Raw genomic sequence first — 25,228 nt, 5'->3', positions numbered from 1 at the left:
ACATTTGTCACAAGTAAGTGGTTTTACTACCTGCCTTTCTTCATCTGTCCAACAATCCTGAAATACATACGACTGATTCTGATTTATGCTAATTTGAATGTCAAGCTTTAAGGGAAAACAAATAAATCAACAGCATCTTTCCTATTTCCCTTAAAGGAATCTGTCAACAGTAGGCATTTGGTAGTATAAGTGTACATTAAAAGCTGATTGCATTAGCAGCAGAGCAGAAAGAGAATGGATTTTTAAAGACATGAACTGAATCTTTTAACTGAAATTGGTCTTTCTCCCACTGCAGGGCTACAACTGGTGTCACGATCGGAACGTGGTCACCATTTTCAGTGCACCTAATTACTGTTACCGCTGTGGGAACCAGGCTGCTATCATGGAACTAGATGACACTTTAAAATATTCCTTGTAAGAAATTAGACTTGGGGATTTGTTTAAAACTAATTTTCTGCCTTTGTGTTTATGTTCAGAAAGTATAATATTTTGTGATATGAACACTGTGGAATGCCTGATAGGGCAAGAAACAATTTATCAAAGGAAAGACAAAGAAAAGATTAGTAGTTTGAAACTTAGATGTTGGGAAAAAAAATATAAGCCTTGATAGGGCAGGATAACAATTGATTCAAGAAGAGAACTTCCCCTTCTCATCAGTGTTTAGCACAGATAACAAAGTTAGAACAGAATTTTAAACAAACAATGGCCGTTTCCAACAGCAGGGTGCCATTTGTGGAAGCTGACATCTGCATCAGTCCTCAGACTAGTCCCTGCATAATGCTAGAGTTGGAGAAATCTCTTGAATCAGGTGGTGACTGCAGGATCCTTGGAAACCAGACAGAAAGTGAAGTGTAGATAATAGCACTGGCTAAAATATTAAGCTCTCTCTTGTTGCAGTTAATTTGCAATACTGTTTCCCCTTTTACATTTCATTACTGCCAGTCAGAAATTCTCTCTGTCATATGTCCCATCGAGTTTAGTGGAAAACCAGTCTATTCAAACACCCACACATTTTTAAAGTCCTAGTGAAATACTCAACTATGCTCTGTCATATCCTTACAGAGCCTCAGGAAAGCCTGAAATATTTTCATTGACTTGATGTCCTGCAACAGGAATTACATTCACAAGGTGGTATAGGAGTTTGGTTATTAATACAAATGTATCAGCTGAAGACTAATCACATAACTGCCTTTTTCATTCTGACAGCCTTCAGTTTGATCCAGCGCCTCGTCGTGGAGAGCCTCACGTTACTCGGCGTACCCCAGACTACTTCCTATAAAAGCCTCCTCCTTGGCCTGGCCTTGAGCAGTGGTAGTAGACCTGCATTTTTTTGAAAAGCAACAATTTATGTGATAAAAGTCGAGGTCTGTCTGAGCATAAAGCCTCTTCATGGACCAAACTGTGCCATAATGAGGATGAGCAGCTTTGAGCACAACTTAAGACTGACTTCAGTATACTAATCAGTCCTTTATCAACCAGTCCAACAGCCAGTTTGCCTGCTGTAACTGTAGTAATTGTTTTCTTCTGGACTGTTCAGAGAGGAAAGGTAACTAATTCTCATCTCCCTTTATGCTTACTTGTACATTTTAGTTGTAGTGTTTAACTGGCATGTATTAACATTTTGAAATCTAAGGAAAATGCACAAACTAACTCCCTATAAAGCCTATTGCCCTCTTATTTTATTGACATAAGTAACTGGAGAAAAAAATCCTTTTGGGAGTATGTTGTCATAAGCTTTCCCTCCATTTAAACTAGATTACTGTTCTGTGTTGATCCCTTTTTTCTGTATATTTGTTATGAAAGTGCTTGCATCTTAATTTGATGTATTTAAACAAATAAACTTGCAGATCATTATTCCAAACAGATGGGTATGCTAAAATAGAACAATTTGTTTCCCACACACACTAACTGCAAGAGATGATCAGTTGTCATGCTACTACTTTATAGCTTGTTTATTAAACCTCCAGAGAAAACACTTATAAACACCACTGTGCTTGTTCTAAAAACTCCACAAATGTAGCAAGAGATTGCTGATATCAGTTTCATGTTGGAATAAAGAGAATAACAACATTTCTAAGAACATCTTTTACTAGTTGATCTCATCTTGTGATTAAAAAGATCTGAGTATTTGTAAGAATTCATGTATACATGAATACATGTATTCATGTTGAACACAGAAATTACTAAACAGGACTTAGTAACAGTTGAAGAAAAAATGTCATCCTAAACTAAACACATCCACTTAGCTCCCCGGCAGACATTTCTCCCGCTTTCCCTCGTCACTGGCAGAATGGGAATGCATTCACTGCAGAACTAGCTTCATGCAATTAAAATCTGTCTGGTTTCTACGGGTTGCAAAGATATTCGTTTGCTGGACGCTGTATCTAGAAGAACGGCAGGATAAGGCTGCCTGGGGCAGATGGCAGAGAAATTTAGTGCCTTGTACACCTTATTCCTTTATGAGGATCAGACCAAATTACGCAAAACTAGAAATATATTGTTGATTGTGGCTGCAGTTGTAACTCTGCCTATTTTTCCATCATACTTGGTCCCAGGGTGTACTAAGTTCTTCCGTTCTTACATCAGTTCTTCCTAATTGGTTAAATGCAAAGGATGAGTGCAGTTTACTGAAAGGTCACTGCTGAAAATCAAGCTTATTTGAAAACCAAATGGATGTTCCATCACAAATAATTAGCAAGTACACTGATTTGAATTACTTTATTGATATTGATTATGACCAAGTACATAGGTCTCACCCACAGCATTCATTTTCTGGTACTTATCCACAGATAAGTAAGTCCATCATTGTTCAGTAGCAGTATAAAAACAAAAAAAACCATATCACTTGAAATGTTAGCTTTGAGTTCAGAAGAAATTTTTTTATACAACTCTGTAAAGATTAGTCCTTACCCATTTCACAAAACATTTCTGTAAGCACCAGGCACATGCGCCTTTTCAACGAAGGGTAACCAGCTCTTCTGAAGAAGTTGGGTGAATGGCCACAGTCTGATCAAAGTCAGCCTTCGTTGCTCCCATTTTGACAGCCACTGCAAAGCCTTGGAGCATTTCATCACATCCCAGCCCTTGCATGTGAAGTCCTACCACCTTAAAACATGAGAACCATAAACACATTAGACAAAGGGCATCAATTACATTTCATATTTAAGCCAGAAGTGTTGCAAACACTTTTTTCCCCTCAATAGCTCCTGTCTTTCCACATTAGGAAAAAATGGGTGTGTGTATGATAAATTTTATTTTCATTTGGTGCACTCTGGTTTTCATATTTGCTTATTTGAGCAACTCAAATTTTTAAGACATCAAATGGTATCTAGCAAAGTGTTTAACTGCCAATATCCTTTGTGAAATCCATTTCATTCTATCTTACTTTCCTCATGTTCGTCAGAATGAATTTATAGGGGAACAACTTGTTGGATCATTGGTCACAAAATCTTTATTCCTCCATTCTTTGCTCACCTTCTCTTGTTTAGTGACGCAGATAAGTTTCATCACACACTTAGTTTTCCTTTTGGTTACAGCATGGTACAGTGGGATAAATGAAGTTGTATAAGTTTTCACATTCTCTACTCCGTGTAAAGCTATCGCTTCCGCTGGAACAAAGAAATACTAAGATAGAAATACAAGTATATAGAACCAAGGAAGTTCATGCTTAAACAATTTTTGCCTTCTTTTGAAGTTGTTGAAGTATTAGAGAATTAGAGTTGGGAAGGAAGTTGGAAGTTAAACTAATTTTAAACTACCTCTGCTTAATGCAAGTGGAGCATCCCTCACAGATGGCTATGTTGTCTCTTGCTTATGCAAAGTTCCTTGCCTATAATAAAAAGAGGACAGAGCTGTCCATCAGTGTCTTGGCTCCAAGACCATGAACCCTACACACCTGGAACTTGGCTGTAGGGGTAATGCACCTCATTATCATTGTTTTTAAAATGTATTTAAATACATCTGTGTGGTTATATCCTGGAGTAACAACTATAGCTACTAGGGTGTGTTATGTGTCATCTCCAACTTATGTCCCATCTTGGCTGTGGTCTCCCTTTGAACTGATGACTAGGCCGAGTTACAGTGGTACCTCGGTTCACGAACTTAATTCGTTCCACAATTCTGGTTGCAAACCGATTCTGGATGCGAACCAAGTCAAATTTCCCCATAAGGTTCAATGTAAACAAGGTTCTGAACCCTATGTAATTTTTTAACCACAAAAATATGAAGCAAAGTACAGTACAGTACAGTATGAAGAGAGAGAACACTAACCTTGCTTGAGGCAACTTTCTGGCGTGGAGGATGCGGCCACGTGTCAAAGTGGGGAAGATGGCCGTGTTCGTGTTCCTGCGAACACGAATGCATCCATCTTCCCCACACGCACACACGGTGCAGGGAAGATGGCTGCGACTGCTCATCACCCGCTGCGGAGTTCACGAACGGAAGCAAAAGTCTGCCAAACTTTCTGTTTGCAAACCAAATTGTTCGTGAACAGAAGCGTTTGTGAACCAAGGTATTACTGTATACGAAATCCTTCATGATTTTAATTTCTTCATTATTAATAAAGTTCTGTAATTCTTCTGTGAACATAGTTTTCTTTTCTCAATACTCAGCTGCAGTCCTACTTTTGTTCTTTACTTTTATCAGGCATTATTTCATTGTGTCTATCTTAAATCAGTGATGTCTGTTCTACCAATTTTCACCCCTTCCTCTGATTCCAATGCAGCTTTCCTTAAGATATGTTCTACATACAGATTGAACACATGCCTTTGCCTATGGAAAACCAGTCTGTTTCTCCGTATTCTGCCCTTAGTGTAGTTCCTTATTCATGATACGGGGTATGCATCATGACAACCCAGGAGACTATGGACAGACTTCCCTAAAAAGCACATAGCTTTACAGAACACACATTTTGGAGCAGGGGGTGTAGCAGGCAGAAGGACAGAGTTGTGTTTCTTATTGCTGTGGGGCAGCATCTCTCAGAGGAATGGTGTGGATAAACCCCTCCAGGAGAACATAGGAGTACTAATGGGCATGACTTCCCTCCGATAAAGTGAACGCGCTATGTCCAATTCTGACAGCTGTGTACATTTAATTGAAAGTTTTGCTCTAACAAATTGGGCTACTCCAAGCCAAGCATTTGCTACTACTTAATACAGAAGTTTCGTGAGCGTACAAGTGAATCCTTGCCAAGGTAAATTTGTCCTTGAGCAGGGGATGAAAACTGGTGGTCATTTGGATGTTGTTGGACTACACTCTCATCATGCTGGATTATTTGGACTGCTCCTTGAGATCAGATGAGAGCAGGAATCTAACATCTGGCAGGCCACATGTCTCTCTCCACTTTCCTAGAGCAATGGTTCAAAGGCACCATTTATGGCCAGCACGAACAGTTTTGTTACAGTGCCGTTTATATGTTGGTCACTGAACCTCACGAGCAAACAGATGAGAGCCAAGCTCCTACCTTCTGTTAGTCCCACTGTTCCAATCGGTGGATGACTGAAGACCACTGTTGGAATGTTGCTGTAGTCCAATTTAGAATCCTCTTTACCTTCGAAAAGCCTATGTGCCAGTTTCCTTCCAGCCGCTATTGCAACTGTAAAAATAATATGCCATACCATTGAACATTGCAATGCCCATTATCCACTCCTGTGCACGCAGTTTATACTGAGGAAAGATGTACTACAATGGGGAAATTGTAGGGTCCTAGCAATTGATGCATTACCTCCTCCTCATGAATGTAACCACAGGATCACTCCCCTGGCCTCTCATGTGAACTGCACCTATAATTTTATCTTTCGTACGTTCCTGTGACAGGTGGTTTACACTACAGAGTTTGTAACTTGTCCAAACAGCTATATGGAGGATTCCAGCACATGCGAGCCAACCCACAAACATTGTTGTAGTGTATTGCCTTAAGGTTGGCAGAGAAATGTCAAAAGGAATACATTTGAACTGAGAAAGTAAAAGGCAGTAAGAAAAGCCAGGAACCTCTATCAATAGCATCAAATACATTCTGTAAGAAAATAGGAGCAACTCTGATGAGCAACACAGAAGACCCATCTGGTGCAGCATTCTGCTTCCCACAATGGCCAGCCTGATACCATGGGAAGCCTAAAAGCAAGGCATGAGAACAACAGACTAGGCTTTGGATGAACCCTAGCAGAATCCATTCCTCTAGTACTTCCTCTTGTGTTCAGCCTGGTCTTGCAAGGCAAGCAGAGCTGAGAGGGAGTCTGTGGACACCCAGGGAATGCTGACTGTACAACCAGCAACCATCTTCCACATCAGGTGCAATTAACACAACGGCTGATGCAGGTGGGGTGCAAGAGTGCTGCTCATGCAGCATGTGGGGCTTGGTTCCTGGCAAGCCCCCCACCAACACAGGGCATACATGCCCGGAAGTCAAGACTTTGGGCCACTGCAAGCAGACCAGAGTCTGGGGAGTCAAGCAACCAATTCCCACTCCCTCCAGCATCCCTACAACAGACCTTTTCTGTGTTGTTTCCCAACTACTGGTATTGAGGTGGTATATATTCTTTGTGACTAGCAGCCACTGACAACCACAGCCAGTTTAGACACCATCGGTGCAAATATGAAGGTAATATAAAGTGATGCATAAAGAAAGAAAAAAATATCCTTTTTTTACATTAAATCCCATTAGGACTTTTATTCCCAATTTATATAGTGTGGAAAGATCTTTTGGAGCTATGAACATATATATATTTCTGAATCTGAAACAGATTCCTGACAGACTTCACAATACGACTTAAAAAAATACTGTTACCTGGCGTAAGAAGTGCTTTCCCACACACATCTCCGACAGCATATATCCCCTTCCTGCTGGTATTCTGGAACTCATCAACAATAATGTGACCTATGCCATCTACCTTCACACCCTGAAATTGAAAGGGAGAATTAAAGGTCAAAGCTGTGGTCTTGGGAAATGGTACTGAGGCTTTCTCTCCTTGCAATAGTAAGAAACAGGACAAAAAAGCAGGGAACTATTTCAAAGAGGAATCATGCACTTTGCTTTAATCGTAAGTTCAAGAAGTGAGCTGTCTGACTTAATTTTCCTGTTCAACTTTTAAATAGTGTTTTTCAAGTCTTTCAAATATTTTTTAAGTAGTGTTGGTTAGGGAAATATTGTAGGAAGAGGAGCATTGAAAGCTTGTAGGGTGCCGCTCAGGCTGGATTTGACGTTCCATGAGCTCACAACAAACTAAAAACATTTGATTAGTCATCTAGACTTCGGTTAAATCAGTTTATTAGTTTGCATAAATTAAAAACAATAGCCCTGAAACAATAATCCTACTATAGTGCAGGCATGTCTTCTAGCATTCTCTTGGTGAAATAAAAGGGGGACTATTTAAGTTGAGATGTATCATCAACAGTTTTTATTACTTCTGAACTAAATTCAGTGTTACATGAGCAGATTTCCACTAACTCTGTGGTAGTTCCCCTTCATCCTTCAGCCCCTTTGCACACCTCCCAAGTCTGTTTCAGAATTCTAATAGGAATTTGATCTGCCTCTGATGTCTTTTCTGCTGACAGAAGGACTCTGTTGGGTGTAATCCATTCAAAAAACCCCAAATCAGCCGCCTGATTAGTTGGGGCAGGTTTTAAGTTATGCACAAGCTCTTTTAACTGATTAAATACTGTTCCTAATCATTACATTATGCCAACTACAATATAACCCTGAATTATCTATGCAGTGCATTTATACCCCATCTAGGGCCAAAAGGACAAGATCATTCTTGCTCACCAGTTGGTCAAGGTTTAGCCCCTCTGTGTTTGGCTTTCTGCCAATGGCCCACAAGAGGCAATCAACATCTTCAATAGTGCTAAAAGTAGGTTTCTGATTGGGAGGAGAGGATGCTACATTTATTGCCAGCTGTCCTGAAGATGACTTTGTGACTGATTTGATCTGTCGAGAAAGAAGCAAACAACTGAGAAATAAAAGCACAAAACAGTACACTGCACTCATCACCAAGTGTCAGTAATACGACAGTGGATTTTTGGGTGTGAGTCTCAATTTTTTCCATCAAATTTTTCCTATTACATAGTTTATGTCAATTTTTTGGTAAGATCCAAAAAAGATCCAAAATTTTTTGGGCAAAATCTCCGTTATTTGCCAGGTCCTACATGTTGTTGAGTTATAGGTAATGAAAGCACTGTTTCACTGTGTATGATACAAAACTCGGCTTCCTTAAAATATCTGCTTTGCTTTGAAGAAAAAGTGTGCTGACATCTCAGGAAGCCAAGGGCTGTCCAAACATTTTCTGGTGCTCACAGGATAGGATTTGCTTATTCTGCTTAGACTGTTCCACTGTTTCTAACAAGCTGGATAATGGGGAAATAAACGTTGAAATAAATTATGTATAAAAATAGATTATGCAAGCATGCCAATCTCAGAGATGGCAACTTCTGACCCTACAAATGCTTTGGCCAGTAACTTCCTTTAGTCCTAAATGTAGGTCCATTAGGCAGAAGCTCTCTTTGTGTGCTCTCTAAAGTGCCTACTTATTGCTACTCAGGGACTTACAGGCCACTGGGGAGTACAGTACACCTCCTCCTTGGCTGGAAAAGATGCCACATTTCAGAGCAGTAATGGAGGGGCTCAGTGATAAAGGGACAAAGAATTCTATTTCATCTGGTTTGGTTCACCAATTACTTGTTGGCCACAGATACAAGAAGCACTAATGTTCTCACCCTGCCAACCTGAGAAGGAAAGCTACCCAGGTGTTCATAAAAAGTGGCATGCTTTGCCCAATCTGGCAAACCAAGCATTTCAAAGGATTTTCCTGCTGTGTGGATTTGGGATGCGGGAAAGATGTGCTATCTTTTAAGGAAGCCACAAAGGTAGGTGGCCTGGCTCAGGATGCTCGTAGCTTTTAGCAGAAGGTTAGCCCCACACTACACCCTCCCACCTAGAGGGAGTTGGGAGGGGTCCTGCTTCCCCCAAATCTTTCTTCTAAAGGGAAGCAGGTTAACACAGCAGCAATACTGTGCATTCAAGATCAATTCTAGCAGGCCTACGTAAAGCTTAACTGGCACCCCAGTAGGAAATCATTGGCAAACAAATGTGCTTATGTCTCCAACACTGCATGCAAAGTTAGGGAGAAGAAGGTAGTAGGTAGATAATACCTGTGCGTGTTTCCAGAGTTCTACACCACCATGTTCCAGCTGCTCGGTGCAGTTTGAACTAATCATCGAATCAAAATTTCTCAGCACCTGTAAGAAAAATCCTTTTGTTAGTGCCAAGATGCTACTCATCCACATGGAAAAAGGACACAGTACCCTGCCCCTCTTTGGAGCTAGTGTAGCAGAATGACTTAAGTCTGAGCGACAAGCCTGGAAACCCCTGGTTCTTAGCAGCAGCATGGCCTAAACCTACAAAGCTATCGTTCCCTCCCTCTTATCCTCCCACTGCCTGTACTTCTGCAATAACTGGATTCTAATTGTCGTTGTTGTTAGTTGTGAAGTCGTGTCTGACCCATCACGACCCCATGGACAACATTCCTCCAGGCCTTCCTGTCCTCCACCATCCGCCGGAGTCCACTCAAGCTCACACCAACTGCTTCAGTGACTCCATCTAGCCACCTCATCCTCTGCCATCCCCTTCTTCTTTTGCCATCTATTGTTCCCAGCATTAGGCTCTTCTCCAGGGAGTCCTTCCTTCTCATTAGGTTGCCAAAGTATTTGAGTTTCATCTTCAGGATCTGGCCTTCTAAGGAGCAGTCAGGGTTGATCTCTAGGACTGACCGGTTTGATCGCCTTGCGGTCCAAGGGACTCACAGGAGTCTCCTCCAGCACCACAATTCAAAGGCCTCAGTCCTTCATTGCTCAGCCTTCCTTATGGTCCAGCTTTCACAGCCGTACATTGCAACTAGGAAAACCATAGCCTTGACTATATGCACTTTTGTTGGCAGGGTGATGTCTCTGCTTTTTAGTATGCTGTCTAGATTTGCCATAGCTTTCCTCCCTAGGAGCAAGTGTCTTTCTTGGCTGCAGTCCCCGTCTGTGGTGATCTTGGAGCCCAAGAAAATAAAATCTGTCACTACCTCCATTTCTTCTCCATCTATTTGCCAGGAAGTGAGAGGACCAGATGCCATGATCTTAGTTTTCTTAATGTTGAGTTTCAAGCCAACTTTTGCACTCTCCTCCTCCTTCTCCTCCTTTAGCTTTGTTAAAATGTTGATTTTCACTACAAATTTAGAATTTATATTCATGTTTTGTCTGTCAGCCAAGTAAGGTTTCATTAATTGGTGGACAGAGCTAGTAATTACCTATGCATTCATGCATAGTCACAATTCTATTAATTAAAAATAATTTAATTAATTAAATAGAATTAAATAATTCTATTGCATAATTGCCCATGCAACGATCATGCACTTTCAGACCAAGCCTAGATCTGAGACTGGTCACTAAAGGAGATTTGACAGTCTCTTGCCTGACCTGTTCCAAAATGTAAAGCATTACAAATGGGAACCTTTACAGTCACAAATATCTGGGTATCTTATGTGAGTTGGGCTAAAAAACAAAGTTGCCAAAGCAACATAGTTGCCTTTATGAATAAATGAAGATCTGTCCTTGCCCCCCCCCCCCCCCCGATGTCTACTGTCAACACACCAGTTACTTCACCCCACTGGCTCTTAGATTCACAAGCATGCCACAGAGCATGCTTTCAACCAGAAGAAATGTAAAGATAAGCAGGAGAGAGAGAAATACATACCAGAACAAACAATATATCCGTAGATATGCACACAGAGGCGCAAACATGACCAGCAGATGCTTTTTAGACTCTGCGAACACTTCCAGCTCAATTCTGAGAGGGTGGGGGCAAGGGCAGACCTATTCTAAAAAGTAATAAATTGCAACTCTACCATATTTTGAAGATCTCTGCTAGATTCCGAACACTCTTAAATATAAACTCTTGAGAGAGTCAAGATTTTCAAAGCAATAGTGGTATCTTGAATACTGCTTAAGCCCCTTCCAGTTTAAACAATGGCATAAACACTGGGGCACGGCTTGGTCCCTTCTGAGTTGTCATGTGCAATAATAGTGCAATCCTGTTAAATCATAATGCTTGCTCTGTGGTTGTAAGAACGGGATCCTGTCCACATGTTACAGCAGCTAGGTCACAGGCCTGGAGCATGCAGCTACCAACCACCAAGTATCCCAATCAAATCAAATCCTAGTATTGCTTCTGTTATCACCCACAGCTCAACACACTGCATTAATTCAGCACAAGGAAGAAGTAAGTGAGTATGCCTTACCTTATCATAACGTATCAGTAAGGAAGTCTTTGAACCCAAGGTTGCAAGGATACCTGCAATCTCTACAGCTATGTATCCAGCGCCAACAACAACACTACGCCTAAGAGAAAAAATTATGGAGTTTGAGGCATCTCTCTCTCACACACACGGCTCTAAATACATGCTGGGTGAGAGAGAGGGTGAATGAGCCTGAGGCCTCCAAACGTGAATGGATTTGCACTCCTATGAGTCCCAACTTAGATAGTGGCAGGAGATAATGGAGAGTTGCAGTCTAGCACATCTGGAGGACCAAATGTTCTCCATTTGATTTACACCCTGAACTGTTAATATGATTCTGCCCTGAATGTCTTATATGGAGGCAAAATGAATTTTTAAAAACTAGTTTGCCCAATACCACTCTGTAAATTGGAATCAAAGAGAAGCAATCAATGCTGATTGCTCCTAGTCCAAACTGCAGCTCAAAAGTAAGAAATATATCAGTCAGTCAAAGAAATATCAGTCAGTCCAACAACTGTTCAATAAAGAATCCTGAGCTAACTGATATCTCTTTTTCTGGTAAAAGCTTTTGCCTTCTCAGAAATATTGCTGACTGGGTCAAAAAGGCCAACTTCCAGGTAAATGTGCAAAAGATTATCACATGCTTAAGCTCTCTTCCACTAGAATTAATGGAACTAAAAGTACTTAACTTTGGCTGGATCATATGCCTATCAAACACTGAAGGGAATAAAGAGCATTCTTATATAACTCCGATATTGCCTAATCCTGAAAAAAGGCATCAAGACAGACAATGGCAAGTGAAATATTAACTAGCCTGACTTTTTTCCTTATTCAAACTTCACTTTTGAGGAGTGGCACATATATATAAATATGGGACAATAACTCATAACCAGCATGTTCTGTTCACCTAATAAGCTCCATTACAAAGTTGCAAATCACAAACAGGTTCACACTAGAATGGCCTGAACTGACTGCAACTTACTTTGGCAAGTCTTCAAGTTCAAAGAACCCATCACTAGTAATTCCAAAACTTGCCCCTGCAAAGCAGTGAAAAGTACATTTGTTTATTTATTTAAAACTTTTCTACACCCATCCCTTCGCAGATGTCTCAGGACTTTTGTCTGAATATTCATTAGATTTGTAAATAAATGGATCAAACTCATACACATATTCAGCATTTCTGACAACTTATTCCTTCATATTAGTCCCCTTCACACATTTTTAAAATACACGGCTTAAAACATACAAAAGAAATTAACATGTCTGTCACTGAGTTACATTTGCAAGAGGGCGAGGATTGGTATATATATGAGAGAGAGAGGGAGAGGGAGAGGGAGAGGGAGAGGGAGAGGGAGAGAGAGTTTTTATTACTTCTGAACTAAATTCAGTGTTACATGAGCAGATTTCCACTAACTCAGTGGTAGTTTCCCTTCATCCTTCAGCCCCTTTGCACACCTTCCAAATCTGTTTCAGAATTCTAATAGAAATTTGATCTGCCTCTGATGTCTCTTCTGCTGACAGAAGGACTCTGTTGGGTGTAATCCATTCAAAAACCCTCAAATCAGCTGCCTGATTAGTTGGGGCAGGTTTTAAGTTATGCACAAGCTCATTGCCCTTGCCTGTCTACCATGACACCAGGACCCCACAAAGTCACTTGCCTGCTCATGAGCAAGGTGCCCAGAAGCTCCCATCTTCTCTCCTTCAGCATCCTCTCTCATGCTTAGTAGCCTAGAGGATCCATAAAAGGACAGGAGTCCCCAGCTTGGCTTCTTTTCCTCTCCAGAGAAACCCCAGCTTCTCCCCCTGTGTATGCGTGTCAGGGAAGAAGGAAGGGCACGGTTGTATCCACTTTTCCCTACTACCACCATGCCTCAAATCAAACCAGAGAAATCTGTGATTCTTCCCAAAACACTCTGTTCTTAGCTGAAGAGGTGGGAGAGAGGAACAGTCTTGGGCAAGCACAAACGGGGGCCGGCTAGTAAGCCAAGCACAGCTTAGTGGAGGCCTATTATGACACAAACGGGGATCAGCAACTCCCCAAATCAGACAGACACCACCTATCTGGCACACCTGTGCCTTTAGCCTAACCCTCTTTGGTCCAAGAACCGCATTCCGATATGGGAAAAGAGTCAATGGAAAAACCCTTCAGTTTCACATAGCATACCAAAGACCAAGCCTCTTTGTGCCTACTGAGAAGCAAGCATAAGCATCATGTTTGCTCTGAAACAATGCAAGCCTCTGCAGGTTTGCTCACAAGCAAGCAGGGTATGCCCATGAAGGACAAACCTAAGAAGCAGATTAGGCTAATGAAGCATCTTTCTGCCCAGGCCCCACCCTCTTTCCCTGGGAGGGAAAAGCTTTTATCTCTGATTGAAGATGGGAGCTTTTTGCTACAGAGCACTGAGAAAGGGTGCCTTTTCTGGTACACAGCAGAGAAACAGCTCTTCTCTCTGATCAGCTGCAGTTTGAAGAAACCAGCTCCTGCATCCCAGGGAGAGGGAGCAGGGCCCAGGAAAGGAGCGGAAGGGTTGGATGGGGAACTCCTACAGCTGGTGTCTGGCTCACAGGTCAGAACTTCATCATCCCTAGCCTAACCCCTTGAAGTCCCTGTCCCCAAACGACATATACATGCAACAGCATTTGCTTCCACTTATCCACATTACCCTTCCCTCTCTTTTTCCTGCCCCACTTTTTGGTTCCTTTTCAAACCAAAATACAAACATACACGGAAACAGGAATGGCTCTGGAAGATTTCTGTTGGAGAAAATGCTCTGCCTCTCCACCCTCTTGCTCCTCAAACAACCTGTTCCTGGTTACAAAATAAGTATGAATTATAGCTCCTCTACTGTGCTTTAGTCAAGCAGCCCAATTGAGTGATTGACTGGAGCAGCTGAACACTTTTCTGTTCTGAGCAAGGCAAGCGACTTTGTGATTTGCACTGTCCAGCCCTACCCAAAGAAGAGGGGAAAGTGGGCCAGTCAGCACTGTACACACATATTTGATAGGTTGGGCCAGTCAGCACTGTACACACATATTTTCTGCTGCCAGCAGGAAAAACAAGTTTCCCTCAGAGTCAATCTGGAGACTAAAATTGCATGTCCTGTCTAGAATGTGATTATTTCATTCCCACAGTAAGCTCATTCATGCAAGCCCTGAGGTTGTAAGCTCCTTAAAGTGGGGACCATGCCATGCCTCTCTCTCCTCTCCTCTCCTCGCCTCTCCTCGCCTCTCCCCTCCTCTCCCCTTTAGGTGGGAGTATATAACCTGTTCCAGAATAGACTGATTGCCACTCAATCAGTCAAAGAAGCCAGCCACACCAGGCATCTCCGACTTATCCGTACTGAGTCTTAATTTACTGCCCCTCATCCAGTCCATTGCTCTGTCCAAACACCGGTTCAGAACATCAGCTGAACCAGTTGCGCAAACTTACTGCAGTGTGCTACGGAGGGTGCAACCAACCTTCTCTTCTGGGCCAGGTTGCAGCAAGACCCTTATCTCCTGGAAAAGCTCACCTGTGCAATCCTGTCAAGATGCCATGACGTTCCAAAGAAATGCTTCTTTGCTACCCTCACTAGCACAGAGCACGCTTCATAACAGGCTTTACAAGATGCCCTCCAGCAGGAGCTTTCCCCCACCTACATTCTAACCATCAAGCCTCTTGCTTCTTTGCCCTCCACTCAGATATACATCAAGGAACTGCCCAGGATGTGCAAATGAGGTCTTGAGGCTCATCTCTGGCCAGGAAGTCCTGCGCTGCCCTAGATACAATGGCCTCAGCCTATACGTTAAGGTCCTGCAAAGCAGCCATCTTGGGAATCCTCAACATCAGAGACCATCAGTAAGACAACATTTTCAGAATCCCTGATCTGTTCCACATGCCCAGCATTAAGTTATAAACACTAAGGCTGGCCCTCACGCTGGGAAGCCTCGAGAGCAGAAGCTACTGCATTTGCCAAGGGCTGAAGTTACAAATGAAGTAATATAGCATGGAGCCTTTTGATGATTCTAAAGCAGTGAGCTGAACTGTCAACTCCGCCTTCAGCAGAGACCCTCTCTAAAAATAGGACAAACACACCAATTAAAGTCTTACCTGGTATCTCACTTTCACTGGGAACCAGAGGCTGCCCACCAGTAGCAATCAGGATGTGGGGTGCAGTGTATTTTTTACCACCAACTTCAAGTGTGGGTTCCTGATCAGATGTGAATGTTGCATGGCCAATAATGGTTTCTATATGAGCCTAGTGAAATCAAATTCAGATTGAAGGTCCAATCAATGCATTCGGTCATACACCAGATAAAGAACAGGCTTCAGATCATATTATAGCTGACTCTTTTGTCCTAGAATTACATGATTGGTACCTGCATCCTTCTCCCATCTATTCTTTCTCTGATCTATGTAAACAGGTAAGCTATTTTTGTTCATTCATATATATTTGATCAATACCCTAGATGAGTTCCTAAAATGAAACCAAGAACTAAGAACATACTTATAGTGCAGACTAACTCATTATTCCACCTTCCCAAAATCCTTAAAGGAACTAGCAATTTCTAATAAAAGGAATTCATAGCAGTGTAGAACTTTTTTTGGGGGGGTGGGGGGAACTAGAAAATTCTCAGAATTATTTAGAGAAACAATGACAGCCAAAATGGTACAGCATCACTGCAAATTTACAATGTACAGAAGGAGAAGGCTCCCTAATAGAAGGGACAGTGCAACACCACAAGAATTTTTTCTGATTGCCTGCATGCATTATGTTGAATTCTAAACAGGGAGTCACTTTTAAACCAATTTGCTCTAAAAGAATAGAAATTTCCGCACACCAACAGTGGTTGTTCCAAAGCAAGAATGCGACCCTGTTTTTTAAACTGACCTGGTTTGGACCTATCGGCAGTTCGTGCATTATTCAAGCCATGCATTATTGAAATCTAGCAGGGGTGAGCAAGGGTTCTGTCACACTTGGCACTTCCACTTTTAATTAACAATTTATAATAACCCCATTCATAGGCTTTTACTGTGTCATCTGAACCCAGGAACTCTGGGTTATTTATGTGTCAAAACAACCCAGAGTTAACCCATACAATGGGTCTTCAGGGGTCAGAACAGGGGTCTTTAACTTTTTGGGCCCATATGGGAATTTAAGACACCACCACAAAATGGTTCGCATGGAAGATGTGGCTAGTCATATAATGGCAGCTAGTCAAAAGAAAATAACTACTTCAAGAAACTGAATACAAGTAGAGGAAGGGCATGATCTCCAAAGTCAATTCACATACTCAAATGCAAGGAAGCACAATAGAATGCCCATTTTCAGTTGCAATCATATGCAAGCTTACACAGAGCTTAGTGGGAATTACTTCTGAGTAGATCTAAATAAAATTGCACATGCACACCTTTCCCTAGCCGGAAAGGGAAAGGGAAATGTCCTCAGGCACAAAGAAGAGAAAATATATTCCTTACCTTGCCCCAGACTCAGCCACTTCATTTTGCACCTGGAGCTCCTATCTCCTCCTCTGTCATCAGAGCCCCCATGCATTAAGGTACTTTCTGTGTGTCTGTACATGTACGCACAGAATGAGCGAAAAGGCTGAGAAAGAAGGACAAAAGAGCAAGGCTGGAGAAGGAAGAGTGAGAAATGGATGAGAGAAGAAAAAGCACAAGGCTATGGAAGGGGAAGTAACAAGAGACACAGCAAAGCTGAAGGCTAAAAGCAAGAGAAACAGTGTGGTAAAAGTTGGGAGAAAGGGAAAAATAGCCAGGCGGGGGGGAGAGCAAGATGAAAGTGGGGAGAAACAGCAAGGTAAAGAAAGGGTCAGGAGAACAGCAGGAGGTGGGGAAAGGAGGGTCACAGTAAGGGGTGAGTGGGGGAAAGGCAGCAAGGCTTGGGACTAGAAGGGGAGGAAAAAAAGTTAGGGAACAGTAAGAAAAGGGGTGGGAAGACAACTAGTAAGAGTTGAGAGATTCTAAGGAGAAAGGTCTATGTGGCTAGGAAGCAACTCTTCCTTTCTCTTCATGATCACCACATAGCTGATCAGCAGCAGCTTCGGGAACAAGCAGAACCTGGTGCCTTAACCATTTTCAGAGTGTTTATTAAAAATACATTTTGGAAGGAAACAGGAACTGGTGAACTATCTGGACCCTGCTGGAATTCTCTGCGGGTGTCATAGAGCCTGTGGGCACCATGTTGGGGACCCATGACCCAGATTCCCCAGGTTCTGTTACCATAGTAACAACCTACCAGTGAGGGAATTGTAGATTGTTTACTGGAGGTGGAAGTGACAAGCATGGGAGGCAGTCTGTCTATTTGTTCTTGCTCATGCCCAACCATCCATACTTTAAAGAAATGCTAGCATTGCCCTGAGGAGCAAACCAGCCCACTGTGAAATTTACCAAATGTACAGCAGAAGGAAAGAGTTTAAATTGGTGGAGGTGCAGAATAGGATAGTTTACAAACCTTGTTCAAATTATTTTGATAGATCCCATTCAGTCGTTTTACGTAAGCATCACGCTTTTCTTTAATTATTCTGTAATAAAATAAGTTTTATGTCACAAAGCTCTCTCTCTTGCCACTAATACCATACTTCAAAACTTGCACCTCCTTTTTTATCCCAACTTACTAGCTTGGATTCAGATTTAAGCTGGATCAATTGCACTGGCAGAAGTGAGTCCAGAGCTGTTGATCCAGCTTAAATCTTCTGCCTGTACAAAGCTTTCCTTATGCTCTCCCTCCCACAGCAGTCTCTTCGGTTAGATGAAAATGCTACACAGAAAATCAAATAAATTTGCAGAATCGTGTATATCAGATTTAACGCACAATAAAAATAAGGTATTTCACACATCCAGAGAGAGCAGCTTATAAAAGTCAGGCACAATACAGTAAATCCAGTTTTTAGTTATTTATTTAATTTTGTTTAAGAAATTTATTTTCCATTTTGCATTGCAACATAATCTCAAAGCAGGGTCCAAGCAATAACTTCATACATGTCAATCTATTGACTAAAAACTAACTTTTTAGCTGTGGAGGATTCTTTCCACCGCTGGCTCTGCTGCTGCAATGCAAAAGATACATCTTGTGCCCATCTCCAGTTCATTTCAGTGAGAAAAGCCTCTAAGAATTTCCAAGCGGACTGCATCCTATTCATCAGGTCTGCATTTCCTGCATTTGGTCAGGCTTAACCCTGTTTAAAATCTGGAGCTAGGTAAATTGTTAACCTTGTGTTTAAATGGTTGAGTTTCCGAGAAGTAAACATTAAAGCAGTGAAAGAAAAGGATTGGGATTTTACTTCTATGTTTACTACACAGAAATCTGGCTATCTAAATGTGTGTGTCCCATCAGAAATTCTTCAGTTGGGTCCTTTTCACAGGATGCGCACCTACCACTAAAACTCACAGCACAAGTGACAGATTCCTATCTCCATACACTATGGTGCCATGACCAGAAGGGAGAGCCTGATGTGCGAATGAGTATCACATAAATATTTAGCCTTCTTCACCAGCTATACAGCTTTTAAACAAACTTTTTTCCTGATCACCCTTGTTCGCATATTACAGCAGCAATTCCTGAGTTGTGGGGATAAGTAGTATATGAGCTGCTCAATTCCCATTTGAATTTACTGTCTTGCTAACCCATAAACCACGCATAGGTCCTGGATTTCCACATCACAAAAGAATGCAAGAATGGGGTGGGGTCTTCCTGGGTTGTTAATTGAGATTGGCTTGCACGCGCCACCCATCCTTGACAATTCTTGGGTTATATAACCTATGAATTGCCATCATGATGTGTGAACCTAGACCAATCAGATTACTCCATAAAAAGAGATGGGTCCCTGCAAGAACTTATGAATGAAGATACAAACACAAACTAGACTTTTGAATCATCTGCAACATCTAAGTGAAATCCCCTTCAAATGCAGGCAAACAGCTCCATTATGCCAAACTGTGCAGCCCCTTCAAGGTATCATATATGCAACCAGTAAAAGGGCAATTAGGTTTTAAACTAAGTGTTATATTATTAGCATTGCACATTTGATCATGTGTGTTTAGATTTGGAGAGTGCTTGCTTATTTAAACCACAGGTACTCCAGATTTTGACCTCACTTACCGCCATTTAAACTTTACATCAGATATTTCAAAGCCATAATCCGCATGATCATGGAGAAATTCAGAATGGACAGCAGTATTCCACATCACCTGTTTAATTTAATGTAAAAACAACCAAAATGAAAAGCTCTCTTATGCAGAACAAACTGGGTAAAATCCTTTTATATGGGGAAAGAGGTGCCATGCGTAAGGATTGAACCTGGGGACAGTGGTTTGGGCCATCCGGCACACACAACCTCTGCTCCACCAAACTAACCCACCAGACATATATCACACTATGCCAAATGCTTCACAAGCTCTTTCACATTCCTCAGCAGATGATAAACATCACCCCAACAAGCCACACCCTGTATATTAAATTCAACCCTGGGCTATAAAATGTTGTTCTGTGCCTTAAGGGAAAAAGACCTAAGCAAGGAGAAGCACTTGGGGGCTTCGAACGTGGCATCTGCTGGACTTTTCTTTTGAACTATTTTAAGCCACCCATTTCTGGCACAAGTGTTCCTAGAAAACTTAAAAAAAATTGCAAGGCACAAATTAAGGTCTGCTGTACTGACCATTCTCATTTAACTTGCCTAAATCAAGTTAGGCACAGTCTTTGCACAATCTTTGTACAAGTCATCCTCTGTTAGTGACAGGAATTTTTATCAAGAACAATTCCACACATTTGCTAGGTTAATAGGTTTAAAAACCCCTCTTCCATCAACAGAAGTGGGGCTGAGGTTCTACCATCCTAAGTTATTTTTTTTGCCTTTAGTGTAGCGTTTTGTATCATTTTAGACATGTTCAGGCATGTTAATGGAAAATGCACATTTTAGAAATAATGAACTGTATCCAGCGGTGTCATTCCATTCGTTTCTATTGCAAACCCTACCATCTGAGTAACCTTTTTTCTTGTGCGAGTATCCAATCCAATATTTTGATTCTATTTGTGCAAGCGATTGTACAACTCATTACAACTTCATTGCACCATGTGTTGCTTGTGTTAGTTCTGGATTATATTTAATATTTTGCTAGTGTGTAAATGGCAAGAAATGATATCATTTAACAAGTTGGATCCATAAGTGCTTTCAGAATAAGTGAAAGCAACACCTAGTCTAATTCAGTCATAATGAGTTTGGCAATGCCTAGTTTTTATTATTTGCAGAAGAGTTTGAGCAGTACCTTGCACAAGCAAAATCAAAGGACTGGACTAGACACTCGTGTAAGGATAACTGTAGGTGGGAGTAGTTAATTTGTACTTGTAGAAAGAAAGCACCGCTGCAACCCGGTATAAGTAACATTTGTTCTGTACACTGCAGTGTAACTTGGCTCAGAATGAAAAAGTCTTGAAATTAGTCATCCAAAAGAACTAGCAGCCATTCCTTCAGGGCAAGAAACATGCCGGCACAGTGTTAAATGTTCTGGCTGTGACACAAGGTAACAGGTTAAACAGGGAAGCAGGCTTGCGTGGGGGGGGGGGGGCAGTATGTTAATTTCCTTGTACTTATCTGGAAGGCAAACTTAAATGGTAAAACTCTTTTTAAAATACTTGTTTTATATACCAATTTGGGGGCACACATATGAACCTCAGACAAAATCTTAGTAGATTCCCAGCAAGTTAGGCTCACTCAGTTTTCACTTCCTTGAGCGATAATAGCAGCAAGGTTTTTTTTAAAAGATTGATTCATAGCACCACATATAACATGTTAAAAGATTTGATTGTTTTGTTGCTTTACCTTTTTGGGTACACATCCAACGTTCACCTATGAAAAGAATAAACCATGTCAAATACTAGCACTTCTAAGAAAACCAAGTATTTACAAATCATGCACAGATTAGAAGCTTCTTTGATGGAGTGATCGTTGTTATTAATTACAATATCAAAATGTGCATTATCAAGACAGGTGTTGGCATAGGGTGAAGAAAATCCTGCCAACTGCAAGGCATCTTTCCAGGTCATTGCTTTACTGTGCACAAAGCAGAGAGACACTACAACGTGCCTGCAAAAGCCCTAGATGTCTAGTGAAAGGATTGGAAGGGAAAAGGTGTCCTTTAACACCCAGTGCCCAAGTACAGTGCCTTAGTTTTCCCCACAGAAATAATTTGCAAGTATTCCCCAAGGGCAAACCTGGGGACACTGTTGGAGCAGAACCAAAACCTATTTTCCGGCTTTGGTGCCTGGAATTTTAGGAAACAAACCAGTTCCACTCTGCAAAACCTCATCCTAGGTACCTTTTCTGTTCATGATGGGGTAATGGAAAACGGCTTTCATTAAGATAGATTGCCACATCACTTCAGTACTAAACTAAGCAGGTATCCACTTGGTTAGCACCTAAATAGCGGACTGTTGAATGTCTGAGCTTTCTGAGTTTTCTAAAGGACAGGAAATGAAATATAATAAACAGATATTCAGATCTGGTTAAAATGTGTATTAATAGTATTTTTAAATAATGGGAGTGTCTTTTGGTTGATGTCCTCTGCTCCTTTCTTTCACTTTAAAGAGAATCTTTACAAATAATCAATCCAATTCTGAGACTTTAGCAATTGCTGGAAGACTTTAAAAGGTGTCCATTTAATGTTGCATTTCAGTCTTTTAGTTGCTACTTTTTTGCTTTTAATTTAACAGGTGGTTTTATCTTTTCATTACATTTGTGCAGAATTCTATGTTTTCACGTTTTGTTGATCCATTGTGTATTAGCCATTTTATGTACCGGATAAAAAGCGGGACAAAAAAACCAATAAAGTAAATAAATGGCACTTATGCTCTATTACATGATGCTGGAATTTTGAGCCGGGCAGCTTATCCATGGCCCTATTCTTATCCCCAAACAAAATGACCCAAGGAGGGCAGAAGGGAAGACTCACTTGCCTTTAACACCTGCCTGGCAATGTTTTTCATGGCATACCAATTATTAGAAACTGCATTGAACTTTTGTCTGCTGGGTAAATCTTAAAGCTACAACAGCCTTTCTACAAAAAACATTAGCAAGCATTTCACCTACTTTTTATGAGGCGGCCCCTTGGACAGCAGCAGGCCAAAAGGCTTCCCTGCTCCATATACAAAAGTATACTACAAGCAAGTGTTCTAAACACAGAAACCACTTGAGAGGAAGTATCCTGTACTTCTAATAGCTCTGTAGAAAAGGCATCTTAGTGTGACAAGACGCACATGCCCAAATTCCCTCTTCTGTGAAACTATTAAGGTTCTGTTATAACATAGCAGTTAATCTAAGCTGGGAATCGCTCAGTTTAAGACTCCCATAAGCAAGTCAGTGCCTTGATCTTCTCCCTTATCTGCACAGTACAATTCCTTGTAATATGGTTATTATAAGTCATCGACCTTAAAACGTTGTAAGGATGTCTGAGTACTGGATCCCAAACTGTTCAAGAATCACTTCTGTTGTGAATTAATAGTTCTGTGCATTATTAATTTAGGTCTGGCACTGCATTTTATTGTTCTGTATAACAGCAAGTTATTATTATTGCCAGAATTTTGGCTACATAAGAAATAAACAGTCAAAATACTGCAATACACACAAATAATTCATGATTATTAAATTGCTACTCTTGTCGCCTCCATTGCTGAAATAAAGGTTACAAGTTCCTTGAAAACAGGGACCCTTTTTTTTTTTGGCTTAATAAAGTGCAATACCCACTGATAGTGCTATAGAGAAGTAAGAGGGGAAAAGAAAGGGCCCAGGATGACTGGGAAATGAGGCCATTCATTCCACCAGTCCTGTTGAGCAATATTTTCTCCTTCATTTCTCTTCTCATTCCTTTATCCTTTCATGTCATGTCTTTAGTTTACAAGCCACAGTGTCTTATTTTACTGATTATATGCAAACTACTCCAGATTATATGTATTTATTGTTGTAAGCCGCCCCAAGGCTTTGGCGAATGGGGCAGCATAGAAGTTTACTAAATAAATAAATAAAAGAAGCCTACTTGGTTGAACAGTGGGATAAACATAATTTAAATAAATATGCATTAAAAAGCAGACTAAATTGCATCCATATTTTCCATAGCAAAAATATTTGTGGGAAGTAACTTTAGTTCCCAACCTTGCAGAGTCCCCACATGGACACCTCCCCTTCACTTTGTCATCTACGTTTAACAGTTGCCATTCATTCCAATGGAAAAATGTAAAAGGACATTACAGTGAGGGCAAACTCTACCTGGTGTCATTCACACACGAAAGGCCCTCAGAGCCAAAATCCTAAATATAGACAAGTCCGTATCACCAAGAAATGCAACTTTTCTGTTAAATGAAAGTGTTTACAACAGAGAACTTTTGTTAAAGGGTGATACAGAGCTCTAAGAAATAAACCATTTTTGTTCCCATCTAACAATAATGGAACAGCAGCTTTCAGTAGATGCAAAATTTAGGGTGCAATTGCAGTCATGTTTAAACAGAAAAAAAATCTAAAACTTCCAGCATTCTCAGCCACCATGGGGAAGAAATAGAAAGCGGCTGCCAGGAAAGACTAAATTAATGCTATTTAGTGTCTCTTTCTCAACCTATCTGAATCCTAAAGCTGCACAGCATTTCCTGAAATGCAAATCATCATTTCTACATAAGAGGCTGGCACCCCTCTCATGTACGCATTCTATTCTCCTTCCTCCCAAACGGGAAGAGGGAGGCAAGAAGAAGGGTGTAACTCATGTCAGAAAGCCAGTAAAAATCAGATTATTGCTCTTACTATCACAGCCTTTGCATTTGGTCATCCTATGCAGCAAAATTAGTATCAAGAAGCATCAGTCCATGGGGAGGGGGGGGGACCAGTGTTTTTCTGGGCTTAAAGACTAACACATTTGTCCTGGCATAAAGTTTCCTGGACGCTAGCCTCTTCATCGCGTGGAATTTATCCATCTCACGTTGCAAGCAATATCCACAAAAGCTTTTATCATAAATGTGTCAGTTTTTTTAAGTCTGCACGTTTACACAGAAAGGGGTTCTACAACTCCCAGCGTTCAGCCGACACACTTTCCATTCTTCCTCCTGCTGGCTCCGGAAAGCTGAGTTGCAGGATTTGACTGAAGAGGTATAGGATTGCGCCCTAAGGTGCCACCAGGCTCCGCGCTACTGGTGGTGCGGCGGGCTAACGCAGAGTCCCTCCCTGCCAAATGAAGTCCAAGGCCCTTCCAGAGGACTCGCTCGCTCCTCAAGGAGCGTGCAAAGGGAGGCGCGCCGCTCCCTCCCGCCGCCGGCCGCCGCCCGCGCCCCACGACTCACGCAGGTGCCCCCGAGCGGCCCTCTTTCGACCACGGCCACCCGCGCGCCGAACTCCGCCGCGCGCCGAGCACTGGCCAGCCCGCCCGAGCCGCCCCCCAGCACGAGGTAGTCGAAGGCCGCGGCGGACGAGGAAGCGCCGCGGAGCTGCGCCATGGCGGTGGCTCGCCGGGCAGGAAAGAGCAGGGCTGTGGCGACACGAAGCCGCGGCAGCCGCATCCCGCCCTCCCCACGCCCCTCGCCCGGCGCTCCAGGAGCCGCCGCGCTCGCCGCCCGAGGCGCACGCAGCCGGGGGCGGGCCACCCCGGGGCCTCGCCCCGCCTCGCCCGGCGGCAGCCCTTCTCCAGCCTCTGGTTGGCCGCGCCGCCAGCCACTCTGCCAGACGGGCGGCGAAGGGAGCCACGGACGCCTGGGAGGGGGCGGAGATGCAAAGGCAGTGCTCTGCCTGCTCGGAAATGTTGCTCCCGAGGCGCTTTGGGGGCGGAACCTATGGGGCTGCTCTGTCTCCCACGGCTGGGCTGGGTTGGTGCTCCGTTTCTGTTCCGCGGCCTCTAATTGCACCATGGACTCTGCTACGTTAAAGCAGCGAGACGCCCCGTTTTCCCAGGAATGGTCGCTCAAGACATGCTTGACTTTCCCTTTCCC

At 42.2% G+C, this 25,228-nt stretch overlaps 1 protein-coding gene and 1 long non-coding RNA gene across 2 annotated transcripts; one reads left to right on the top strand and one right to left on the bottom strand.

The window, feature by feature from the left end:
* Nucleotides 1-6: 6 nt before the first annotated feature.
* On the top strand, nt 7-1,861 carry LOC123017500. Its single transcript, XR_006413620.1, has 2 exons — nt 7-414; nt 1,207-1,861. It is a non-coding gene; the product is annotated as an uncharacterized LOC123017500 (long non-coding RNA).
* An 842-nt stretch (nt 1,862-2,703) lies between these two features.
* GSR (glutathione-disulfide reductase) lies at nt 2,704-25,147 on the bottom strand. The gene is made up of 13 exons (XM_044418913.1): nt 24,587-25,147; nt 21,090-21,116; nt 19,373-19,461; nt 17,726-17,795; nt 15,364-15,511; nt 12,256-12,310; nt 11,277-11,376; nt 9,145-9,231; nt 7,763-7,924; nt 6,785-6,896; nt 5,462-5,593; nt 3,475-3,608; nt 2,704-3,105 (listed from the first exon to the last, which is right to left on the bottom strand). Exons 1-13 carry the CDS (start codon nt 25,145-25,147, stop codon nt 2,956-2,958), a joined length of 1,827 nt encoding a protein of 608 aa, XP_044274848.1. The 3' UTR covers nt 2,704-2,955.
* Nucleotides 25,148-25,228: the final 81 nt, after the last annotated feature.

Source organism: Varanus komodoensis, unplaced genomic scaffold, assembly GCF_004798865.1.
Source record: "Varanus komodoensis strain SLA01 unplaced genomic scaffold, ASM479886v1 scaffold94, whole genome shotgun sequence".
NCBI lineage: Eukaryota > Metazoa > Chordata > Lepidosauria > Squamata > Varanidae > Varanus > Varanus komodoensis.
This window is presented reverse-complemented; position numbering and strand designations above follow the sequence as displayed.